The sequence below is a fragment of the Lissotriton helveticus genome, chromosome 1_1 (assembly GCF_964261635.1).
Source record: "Lissotriton helveticus chromosome 1_1, aLisHel1.1, whole genome shotgun sequence".
Lineage (NCBI taxonomy): Eukaryota > Metazoa > Chordata > Amphibia > Caudata > Salamandridae > Lissotriton > Lissotriton helveticus.
The window spans coordinates 727,393,483-727,406,245 of NC_136057.1; the positions used below are offsets into that span (position 1 = coordinate 727,393,483).

At 42.8% G+C, this 12,763-nt stretch overlaps 1 protein-coding gene across 1 annotated transcript in view; it reads left to right on the forward strand.

Moving 5' to 3' along the window:
• Positions 1 to 12,763, forward strand: part of DCN (decorin) — a 390,395-nt gene that overhangs the window by 92,705 nt on the left and 284,927 nt on the right. The window contains exon 2 of the mRNA XM_078674259.1: positions 5,250 to 5,492. Within this exon, the coding sequence (XP_078530385.1) occupies positions 5,276 to 5,492 (217 nt within the window). The 5' untranslated portion in view covers positions 5,250 to 5,275. The remainder of the gene's footprint in view (positions 1 to 5,249; positions 5,493 to 12,763) is intronic.

The following is a 12,763-nucleotide window of genomic DNA, read 5'->3' on the forward strand; positions in this document are numbered from 1 at the left end:
AGACACCAATGTGTCACAGTCTCCCCACGTCAGGCTTTTGTCCGAGCACAGAGGGCGATGGCGCTCCCATATACCTTCCTCCCATTATTTCCCCACGTGTAGCATGTCAGTTGCAACCTCAAAGGTATTCAATTAAGTAGGCAATTTATGTGCATAGCAGTCAACACTAACGTGTCAAATATGTTCTCTCTTGGTCTTTTGCGCTGGGCCCAGTAGCGGTATCTCAGCATGGTTTTGTATCTTATTGAGCCTGTCTTGCGTTGATGTAGGGGATCCATAAGTGTCTGTTTCACGCCTCGTTTGTCTTTATGGCTCTTCCGTGCCTTATCTTAGCACAAGGTTTGGCGGTGATTAGTTCCCTGTGGGGGGGGGGGGGATTGTCCTGTGTCAGTGTTTTTGCACATAGTGTGGCTTGTCCTCTTCTCTGCCTTTTTAATACTCCGGCGAGGTACTGTGCTTTTACCCAGCCTTGCCGTCGATTGGAAGCTCAAGCTTCAGCTTTGCTAGTTGCAGTATTGTGGTGTGGGTAAGCTTTCTTACGCGCTTTAGGCTTAGGCACTACACTGTATTTTCCCCGTATTGTGTTTAATCAGTCTGTCCGCATATATCTCTCATATTCGTGCCCCTAAGATTAGGGGGACCTTCCATGCATTGTCTGGGTACCATGCCGTGGTCCTGATTGATTCCCCTGGGGCTGGGACAGCGCTGCGGTGTGTAAGTGCTTGCGCAAAATGACTTGTCCTATGTCGTGCTCCTGTTGCGAGGCAGTGTTTGATGCGTTGTAGCTTTCATGCGCACTGGTGACCCGCTCCCCAGTCTCCCTGCTCTCTTCTACATTGGAGATTCGCCACTGTAGCCCGCTGCATATGTCAGGCTGGGGGCCTCAAAATGTTTACAGGGGCGTCAGATTGTGCGCCAGCAGGTCAGGTTCCCAACAGTATCAAGCAATCACACCCCAGCACTCACCCAGTCCGCTGCAATCTTTCAGTTGTAGCCTCCGGCAGCAGCTACGTGCACCGGGGTATTGCCATGATCTACCACAACGGGAAGTTCCGACCCTTCGTCCCAAGCGGTTTCCCCGCTCCATCCGATCTGGGATAACTGACGCCGCTCAACCGATGCTCCGACCCACGGCTGTCTGTGTGCAGCTCACTCACTAGCTATTTTTGTAATGAGGATCACGTCAGCAGCAGCACGGGTCCTTGTCTTCAGTCCCAAGCCGTATGCGTCCCAGCGGTTTACTTTCTGCTAACTGGTGCTCAGCGAGTTTGTCAGGCGGCCATGTTGTCGTCTTGGGCCTGTATTCGTCCAGCTTGTTACACGCCTTGTGGGTTGATCTGGCTTTATATTTTTCCTCCGATTCCCCGTAACCTGTGTTCAGCGCCTCCTCCTACGTTTGTCAGCTGTTGATTTTGTCAGGACATGCAGGATCTTACAAGGATTGTGGGATCGGCCGGCGGAGCTGCTCTATAGCACAGCCATCTTGCTGTGTGCCCTCTAGCGCCCCTGCTTTTAATACAGGTTTCACATGACTGATAGCTAAGACAAATCTGTGATTGTTATGCTGGATGAAGCATCCACGGACAAAAACACAGAGAGGATTAGGATGATAATTTGGGAACTGGGTTTCGGAGGCAATTCATCAAACTTCGGTAAATACGTTCTTGTTGCTGTTAATTAGTGATAGACACCTATATCACACAGAAATGATCCGGTTTTTTCCAGTCATGTATGCACGATAGGCATGAGTGTATCCCTCAAAGATTCCCCGAGCCAAGGGGTGGGGACAATGGTGTCGGTCACACCTGTTTCACAAGCCATAATGATGATAGTCCTTAGTATTGGATTTCCCGCAACGTGTAAGCCATTGACAAAAAATGCACTCTGTGGAATTTCCTTTCCAGCAAATTCACTTTTGAGGTACTGAAAGGGAAATCTCCTGTACCACAGTGCATGCACACCGCTATTGGGGATTCCTTGGGATTCCACATGGCCTGTCCATCCATTCTCACTCTGGCCTTCCCTCCACTTTAATCATGGGCAGGTTCTGCTAGTGTCCGTGTAACGATATAGTAGGTTGTTGGCAATGGGAAGGTGGATTGGATGCAGGTGACGCCTCTAGCCAGGTCTAGGTCAGGGCACTATTGTGTGAGCAAAGTAGGGTTATTAACATTCTCAATTTAATTTCTTTGTGTTTAAAAATTCTTTCCATCTGAAAAATGCTGTACTCATATTTTCTTTTCTGCTTATAAAAGACTTTCCACGTAAAATTGCTGTTGTTTCCTTGCGTTACTGCTAGGAGACTTATTTCAGGAAATTGCCATTGTCTATCAAACCTCCGTAGGAAATCATCTAAAGTAGACAAATCATGTTCCTTACACTGAGGGGCAAGGGGGTACTGACGTGTTCTCTTCTTCTCGAAACGTCCACCCACTAAAAGGAAAATGCCATTAAAAAGTTTAATTTCTAAAATCAACTGAATGGCATATAAAAGTGACCACATGATGGGACACGCCTAATCCCTTCTATGAATGTTCACATTTCTGTTTTAGCTATGGCTGTGATACCAAATAATAATTTCTTCGAATAGAATACTATGTATCAGGGTATTCACAGAAAATGTCTTTACATCGGCATTGAAATCCCTACAAATATCAAGCTTTCTGATCTTTTTCAAGGGGGTGCCCAATCGGAAGATTTACCTTGCAACACACTTAAATATACTTCGATAAGCGTGATTAACCTTTCGTTGAACTACGTGCGCATTGATTCTCTACATGCCTTGACTCTTCACTAGCTAAATCATGTGCCTGTAACTTACAAATTCAATGAGAGCAGTTTACAATTTGCAACAGTAAACATTTTATGATATCTAATTAAAGGCAAATGCAAGAGTAACTTTTTCATTTTATAATGCTGGTGTCTTTTGGATCCTTAACAATTCAGTCCATGACTAATCACTCTATGTTGCCAACATCCAACACATTAACTTAAATGTGCTCAAAATCTATACAGTATGTTCAAGTTCAGTTGCCAAGTGATGGGATGTTTCTCATTATTACATTTCAAGATGTTGTTTAATAGCTATTTAATAGCTACATAGGACGCATTTCTACATTCAGATTTTCAGCCAAAATAAGTTTTTTTTCGCAAAATGGGAGTTTGAATTCATTTCCAAGACATTGCGAATCCCCATAGGTTTCTCCCGGAAAAAATGCAAAGTACGGTAAGCTATTCATTCAACTGATGTCTACTTGAATTTTTTGGTGATAAAACCACACTATGGATATATTTTCAATAAACTGCAATCAATGTTAAAATAGTTAGGTCATGATCTTTGTGGAAAGGTGTATGTTAATTTCCTATCATGTTTCTTTTCCTCCAATTTTCAGATCATGGAAAAAAATGACTAAGGAAAAATAAAACTTAGATTTGATAAATTAAAGCAGAAATTCAGTGCTTCCAGGTGTATGGTGCTGAGCTCCTATAACCAGTAGTGAAGTCAATAGATGAATTCTGAATATGTGACCATGAATCATTACATCTAATCTGGGGGGAAGAAAACCTGTTCAGATATGTTGAGGGGTAATTTAGAAATAGCTTAAAATGTCAACCACACTCTCTCCCCTGCTCTCTGACAATATTATATTATCTGTGGTTAAGTACTTTTCGAATAGCAACCCCACTTCATCACCATTTGTCAATTTTAGTAAAATGAACCACGACCCAGTTATCATCTCTGCTCATTTAAAGGAACCGCCATCACAGTGGTTCGTTTGAATGTACAAATCCCTGGTGGATGGCGCACTTTCTCTCCCAGGGTGTAAGGGGATGTTTTTTTTCTCTTCCTCACCACCAGTTTTTTCCTGGCGGAGAAAGGCAGAAAAAAGTCTCTACAACATCCACCCTAAATATGGCGGTGATGTAATGTCCTTCCTCTAATGGCCCCAAATTAATCGGGCCTTCAGAGCAAGTTTTCTGTTAATGGAGCCCACCCTCTAAATAAGACATGCAACAGAAGGTTTGGTGTAAGAGTACCCTGTTGAGTTTGAAATTCGAGCAGGAACAGAGTTGGGCCACACATGCACTCACATACATAAACTGACCCATCTACATGTACAATCACACCCCCATGCACTTTCGAGTGCACACATTAAACCCACCATTCACAAGCACACACACTCATTCACAACACGCACTCACAAATACACACATTCATACATGCACACATGCATGCACACACCAAACGTTTAAAAAAACTTACTGATGTTATTGGACAATGTGGATTCTGGGTAAGTCACCTTAGGTCCGTCAATGAGAGGAGGTGACAGTTCCTTAGTGAGACTGCTGACCCCACCCATTCTTTGATACTTGACCCTGGGCACTTCAAGGCTTAAAACTGTAGCATCCAGGCATGAGGCTATCAGTGACACTCTCCTTCTTCATGAGTGGGAGGTCCTTCAAGGGCTTTACTGAGTAGAGGAGGTCACATCCACAGAGCTGTAACATCTTCAACCGCGCAACAAGGCATCTGCCAGGCACCTACACGTTTACAGTATGTACAGCACCTAGCTGCCTGACCTGAATATATGAAGTGTCTGTAAAACTGCCTGACCTGAATATATAGAGTGTCTGTAAAACTGACCTTTGTTCAGCCTGAAAGGCAGTCTTCATTTCTGAAAGAAGGTGGGTGCCACAAACCTTTTCTTATGCTCCTGGAAAAGCCAGGATGAACTTTCTGCAAAATGGCCTGTGAATCACTACAAAGCCCTTATTTGAAACTGAAACCGATTCCTCTGGATTTGTGGAATAATTTGACTGCTCAAACACCCTACTGAGATTTAGGAGGCATTTTGTACAGTAATCTGAAATTTCGAGTGCTTACCTAGTATTTGGGTAAGGATGATTATGCAAGAATGGCATGGATGCTTCTGTAAATCTTGCAGGGACTTCCTAATTCTTTCATGGTTTGCTTGGCTATAGGATGGTGGGACATAATCCAGGTAGTTTAAAAGGCTGTTATAACATTGCATTGTTTTTCAACCTCTTTTTGTCTTTAAGACAAGTTTTTCATTAAATTTTGGTGGCTGATATAAGATATTGTACTGAAAGCAATATAAAAACGTTGCTCATTCACAGCACGATTTTAATAAATTTGATTTGAAAGCATACATATGAAATAGATCAATAGTTAGTCATTTATGCACTATAAACTTCATTTTTTAATTGTACACTTTCATTTTTCCTAGGCTTTACAAAATATATGAACTGAATCATGAGGACGGCCATCACTTTCATCTTGCTCCTGGCAGTTTGCTGGGCGAAACCATTTCACCAGAGAGGATTGTTTGACTTTATGCTTGAAGATGAAGGGTCAACACCGGATTTAGGAGAGGGTGAACCTAGTGTATTTCCTCCTCTTGTGCCAGTTGGGCCAATGTGCCCATTTCGGTGCCAGTGCCATCTCCGTGTTGTGCAGTGTTCTGATATAGGTAAGCTCTAAATCAGCATATTTGCAAATGTCACCATGTAATTTCATGTGTATTTAAATTACTGATGTTATTGCTGTAACTTTAGCTTCTCATCCCCAATTTGTGAAGGAACTTTCTGGGGCTGTATCATGGTCCCGTGTTTTTGCACAGAAGACATCTCTGCATTGTTGTCCTCTTTAGCGTTTACATTCAACCAATCTGTCTCTGCGTTAGTGCATGGGATGCTTTGCGGACAACAGCGCTCGGGAAAACGAAGGGGAAATTACTGAGCTTTGTTGTCAGCAAAATATACATGAACTCCGAGAAATTTCGAGTTAATGTATGCACTAAAGACACCAAAAACAAATGCACATATTTCTTCTAATACAGCACCGTGCAGAAAATAAGATCGAGATGAGGCACAATAGTAAGAAAACAAAAGTAAACGCTCTTCCTTCCATCATCGATGGGTAGTCGGTTTAAAGGATTTGGTCACTGAAACTACTGATCACCTCATTATTGCCCTGAATGCAACAGGTATGCCCGGTGTGTGATTCAGGTCTGCTGTGCCACACCACTCACGCTATACCCTACTGACACAGCTCAACTAGGTTGAAACCTGCCTGGGGTTGTTTGTTTTCTCGTTTACAGGGGGCCTTAACTGGCAGTTTAGGATGGATTTTTTCCTTACGACCAAGGTTAGTACTGATTTCAGCAAGGTAGGCCATTATTTAGACTGGCACAATAGGTGGCAAGCAATGGGTTAGAATGCAACCCAGAGTGATTGTTAGTTGTTTAGACAATGTGCAAGCATCATTCTCATCATCTTTGTTATATTTGATGTACTGCCAAAGTAGCCACGGGTATGCCCAAACATGGGTCCCTGGCTTCCCTGCCACAGAATCCAAGCTATAACTCACTGACGAGGTCTAACAGGACCTACACAAGCCTGAGGTTTCTTGTGTTCCCTTCTGGAGGGGGCCTAACCTAGAACTTAAGGATGGACTGGATGGACTATTCCCATGAGTAGCAGGGTCAGTACTGATTTGCTTAAGGTAGGTCTCTGACAGAATAGGAGCAATGAATGAAATACACTTGGTTGGAATATTACCCAGAGTGATCGCTTTTTATTTAAACTATTTACAAGCATTCCTGCCATCACTGTTTGTGTTCCTGAAGACACTGAATCAAGGCAAGGAAACTGAAGACGACATTGAAGCCAACAAACCTTGAGCAAAGGCTGGACACAGAGCCTATTTTACAATCTATATGAGATACAGCAGGTCTGTTGCCAAGAGACAGCTAAGGCTGCCTGTATGCAAGAAGCAATAATTGATGCTTTCCATTAAAACACTCAGAAGGGTCTGGGAATGACAGGAAAAACAAAATACAAAAGGTGAGCTTCCTATTTTGGATTACATTGATAGTTATTCCTAGACAAGAATCAACAATGTCTTCTTACCTACACATATGCATCACAACATATTTTCCCTTTTACAACGTTCTGGTTGAAGTTTTCATTTTGCCAAGTGAAAGTAATGTGATGTCACAGTCTTAGAGGCACATAAATGCATGCCTTGGACTGCTATATTTTGAATATATGCTTCCTTTTGTTATGTTATGTTATGTTATACTGCTCTTTTAGAGCGCACGGCTACCCAAAGGGGAGTCCCGGCGCTTTGACAAAGAGGCCTGAAAACCAAGAAACACAGTAACAGCGAATCACAACGGTCCTAGAACTTATGCAGAAAAGAGCATAGTCTTTAGCTCCTTTCTAAAAGAGAGGAGACTGTTGGCTTTGCGAAGAGTGATAGGAAGCTCATTCCAACGGCATGCCGCCACATATTGGAAGGACCGTCCTCCCATCCGGGCACGTCTAATAGGCGGTACATCCACTTTCACCAACACGGCTGACCGCAACATCCTCCGCGGTGCATAAAAAGCCTCGCGCTTCCTGATGTAATTCGGACCCACTGAGTGAAGGGCCTTAAAAGCCAGCGTGAGGATATTAAAAACAATTCTTTTAGAGATAGGTAGCCAGAGCAGCCTATTTAGCAGCTCTGAAGCTCTTGCTCTCCGTGGCAGGCCAAATATGGCTCTTGCCGCTGAGTTCTGCATTATTTGCAGTCTAGCCAGCAAATATTTGGGTAGTCCTGAATATAACGCGTTGGCGTAGTCGAGCCGAGACCCTACTAACGCCTGGACAATAATTTTTTTATATTTCAGAGAGAGCAGTGGAAGAAATTTTCTAAGCATCCTCAGGATGCCGAAACATTTCCCTGATAACCCCATAATATGGGGTCTAAAGGAGAGGTCGTCGTCACACACTACCCCAAGGTTCTTGACTTGGGAAGACGCCTTCTCCGGTGGGAACATGTCCTGAGGCCACCACGATTTCCAACAGGGGTCAGGGGCACAACCAAAGAAAAGCAGCTCAGACTTATCTGAGTTGCATTTCAGGCTGTGCCGCTGAAACCACGCAAAGACCGCACTCAGACAGCCTTTGATCCTGTCGCCATCAAAAACCTCTCCCTTCCTGCAAGTAAACTGGGTGTCATCAGCGTAAGATATGATCTGGGCGCCGAAAGCCTCCGCTACCTCCGCCAGAGGGGCCATATAGATATTAAAAAGGGTGGGGCTCAGAATGGACCCTTGAGGAACCCCCACCTCTAGCGGTGGTATTTCGGCGGAGAACGGTGGCGCCCAGATCATCTGTCGACGGCCCGATAAAAAGGATTGAAACCAGTCCAACACCGTCCCACGCAACCCGATCTCCCAGAGTCTTAAAAGGAGACCGTCATGTGGGACGGTGTCGAAGGCCGCCGACAGGTCAAGCAAGACTAACATAGCCTTCCCTCCACGATCGAGGGTTTCTCTGATAGCTTCGGTAACCTCCAAGAGGGCTGTCTCCGTACTATAATTCGCACGGAAACCGGATTGAGAATCATGGAGGATGTTGTTACTCTCAATATAGTTGGTAAGTGTGTGCTGTACATGTTTCTCAACCACCTAGCCAGAGCAGGAAGCAGGGAGATAGGTCTATAGTTAGCCTGCATCAGGGGATCTAATAAAGGTTTTTTGAGTAGCGGCAGAATCAATGCGCTTTTTACCGAAGAGGTTCATAGAAAGCATGATGAACAGTGTGGACAAATGCTTCTTTTTGCATTATCATCCCCATTTTGTTAGACTCATGATACCGTTTTTTGAAGGGTGTCAAAAGGGCATAACGTACCGTTAGGGACTACATGAAGCTTCACACCTCCCCGGTGTTGGAACCATACTTTGACTTCTTGGACAGTTCCTGGGATCAACTGCTTCTGACCAGATTCAGATTAGGCTTTATTAGGTGGCACCTTGGCTTTCCATTTGGCCAGTTTGATCCTGCTAAAGTTTTACTCTGCCATTGTGGCGAGTCTTCCCCTCAGAGCTCGCTGCATTTTATTTATTTTTTGCAAATTTACGAAGCTTTTACAAAAAAGTTTTTAATTTCAATTTTAAGAAGAGGAGATGATGCCCTGACCTATTTACAACAACTCAACTCTACCTCACTCTGTGTCAATATCTGCACCGTTTTAAAATGCACCATCACAAAGCGGAAAAGTATGTTTTTTCATCAGGAGCCGGTTGTAGAGCTAATTCTGCCCTGTATAGTCTCCCTGGACCGGGCCTTCCAAGTTTAACTTGGAAGGCTTTACTTATTCTAGAGCTCCTTCTGTTTACTATGTTTATTAAAGTGTTCTTCATATTTTCTGAGCCTGTTCAATTGTATTTCTGCTCAGAAGGGGTGTAGCCGAGACCTACTGACACTTTTTAAAGTGTTAATGTTAGTTTATTTACCTGATGCATTGTTATCTCGTGCCTGTTATTGTATTTTGAATCATGAATTGCTGCTAGCTTATCGTTTTTATTAAATGTATTCTTGTACTGTGTAGGAAAATAGGATCTGCTTCTATGGTTACCCCCACTTTTTGCTTGATGTAATGCTGATTATGACTAGTCTGACTGGGATCCTGCTGATCAGGACCCCAGTCTCTCTGCTTTCTCCCCTAAATTGTATGGCAAGTACTTACTTAGGTACATCCCAGATTGATACTGTGGTACCCTTATCAGTCCCTAGTACATTGTACTAAGGTACCCAGAGCATAGGTATCTAAAAGGTCCCCTATAGGCTGAACCATCCAATGGGGGACCATTCAGACTATCTCTACAGGCCTGCCATTGCAGCCTGTGTAACTGGTGCTAGCACCACTTGCAAAACATATAGGTTTCCCTATATCTAAGGTCACTGCACTTAAACCTTATGTCACCCCTACAGCAGGCCTTTTCAATCCTGAAGCCAGGGTGCCTAGTTCTAAACATGAGGTTGCCCCTGCATGAGTGGAACACCCCTACAGCCTTTGGAGTCCATTCTCCTGGGTATTAAGTGAGACAGCCATATAACATATAGAGGGGCACACGTCATTACGCGATGACCATCTTGAAACTGGCTGTGACAAACCCTGTTGTGTTTAGTATCAAATGTGTTGGAATCATACCCTCACACGGTAAACTGTGTGGGAGGTATGATTGCAAGCACTGTAAAGGACCTCCGTTAGGTCCTCAGTGCTCCTGGTACCAGTCTTCTAATCTTGGACAGCAAACTGTGGCTGCTGCCGACCAGGGACACAAATATGTCATATAGAAGCTTTTCTGTTGATCAGTCCTTTCCAGAAGCAGTAATCTCAAAGCTAAATATAATGTAAACTTAAGGTGGAAGTAATGGTTGTTAATATTTACTGGCAGGTAAAAGCCCTGAGGCAACTCCAGTGGCTCAAGTGGGAAACATGGATTGTCTACCACAGTCTGTTTTTCCTTTGGTCAATAACAAAGATCATCAAAACTCTTCAAATGTCAGTGATCAAGACTGCAACTGAAAAGTGGCCGAGGGCAGGAGATCAAGCATGCAGTGGTCATGTGTATAGAACTTGACACTGAAGAAACTATGGGAAGCAACTAGAGCTGGTTGTTTCTAAGGAGGAGACAGTCTTTGTTTTAGCAGCATATGGTTTATCATAGTAGAATTCAAGGGAACTGTGAACCTGTGTTCAGAAGTTGCAGGATTTCAATTCTGAAAACCAACAACTAAAATAGTAGTAGATCCCACGCTTAAAATTTCTTCTTCAGACTGGTTGCCTTATGACAATTCTACCAGAGAGAAACAAGGGCCCAGGTAATTCCTGTGCAAGCTAGGAACAGGGGGTTGATGAGATAAGCGGCAGAATCAAGGAGTTTCATTTACTATTACTTCTGACTCTCTACTTCCAAACTTTACAGTTACCCGGTACAGCCCTCAAAACACATGGTACATGATGTTTCGATAAGCAAAACATCCAAAATCCACAGCAGCAGCTAGGAAACCTCAATGTATCCAGGGGGGATTAGAAAGCTCCCTTTCCTAGCCTTCCTAACTACACAACAAAAGGTGAGTTCCTTAAGGGATACATATAGGCATATTAGCCCTCAACAAGGCTTATGCCATTATTGAGCTCTATATAACCACTTCAACTATCCAAATCTTTCCCTACAAATATTTAAAACATTTGTATATTTTTATAGTCTTCCTTATACTTTATTCTAAAATTTACATTATATTTGTATATGACATTTCACCAATTTACTGTTTTGTGGCGTTTTGTTCAAATCATTATTGTCAATCAAATCTTACAGTCCTTGTAGAAATGATTTTAGCATGTTTGCTCTTAATTCTATTGTCCACCTTAACACAGGTAGTACATAAAGAGGGGCTCTGGTTTTTTTGCCGAGCCTTTGTTCTTGTAACTGGTAAGAGTCTTTCAACCACATTCATCATTGTTTGGCTCCTCTTTAAATGTATATGACGCTTTTCAGTCATCAAACCATTAAGGCTTCTTCAGGAAGGATACAAGGGACAAGGATTTTTTTTTAAATCCTTTATACAAGTGTGTCAGTGTGTGTTTATCATAAGAGGAGACTGCATCATGTGACCTGGTCACTGGTTATCTGTTACTAGACCCAACTGTTTTCACAAAAGGGAGTATCATTCACCATATGCCTCACAATAGATTTATCAATTCAGAGGGTACAAAATTAAAATCACTAGCTTTAGCATGCAATCTTCAGTCTAGTTTAAGACACTTCGACAGGTAAGAACAGCTCTTCTTCATCCAGGGAGTAAGGGTTGTTGTGTAAAAAAAACCCTCTTGATTGTTTGTATGGCCAACCTAACATTTGTTGTAGGCAAAATCACTAATATTATTGAAGCAATATTCATAGGTTCTTGGTACCAATTGTAGTCTTTATCTAAAATGACCCATTTTTCCTTATTCATCAGTGTTTTACTTCTAAGTCTTGAGCTATTTGATTTTGTGGTTCACTTATCTAAACTTCCACCAGGCAATTCACAACTTCACTGTCACTCGCACACATTCCACGCACTCGTAGAAGAAGTGCAGAAGGCCATGTATTCATCTATATAGCAGCAACGACCTGGAACCCCCTCCCTTAGGACATCAGAACAAACACCACGCTCACAACATTCTGCAAGACACGGAAGACCAGGGTCTTCGACTTTAAGACCCTCACAGGTGATTAGTCCCCGCTCTAAAGATACTTTTACAATACATTAGATAAGGTGCCTTGTTTCTGGTTGAGTAGACCAAATTTGCAATTGGTGGAAGGCAGCAGCAACTCCTTGGTAGGCACCTCATTCAGCCAAAAACCTATTACAGCATTATTTTAATTGATTTGCAGAGATGAAATGCACAGTGTCAATTTGTTATGGTTCTAGGTGCAGTAGTAGTATAGACGCAGATGAGTTCAGGCTTTGTGTGCGCTTTTGCGCAGCTGACTGTACCATGACTTCGCTGCAGAATACATTGAGAGTTGATATTTTTCCAGCGTTGACATAGAATCCGAGATTTCTGGGAAACATATTGCTCAACATGGACGCGGTGCCAAAAGCGCAACAGACAGTTTCAATTAAACATCCCCGCAGGACCATTTTCTCAACAACTGATATGCGACTTGGATGAAGTAATGGAAAACAACTTCTCTGTTAAATCACAGAATGTTAACAGAGCCACCATTAAGGTGATTAACATCCAGCTGTCCCTTTCAAACTAGTTTTCTAATTACTCCCGAACATAAGAAAATAATTCATGTTTTATTTCATATCGGTCTAAAATTAAAAAGGAATGTGCACCATACGACTCGTACGAGTGCATGTTTCACGGAATCAGTTAGGGCATACCATAGTGTGGATTCAGCTTTAAATC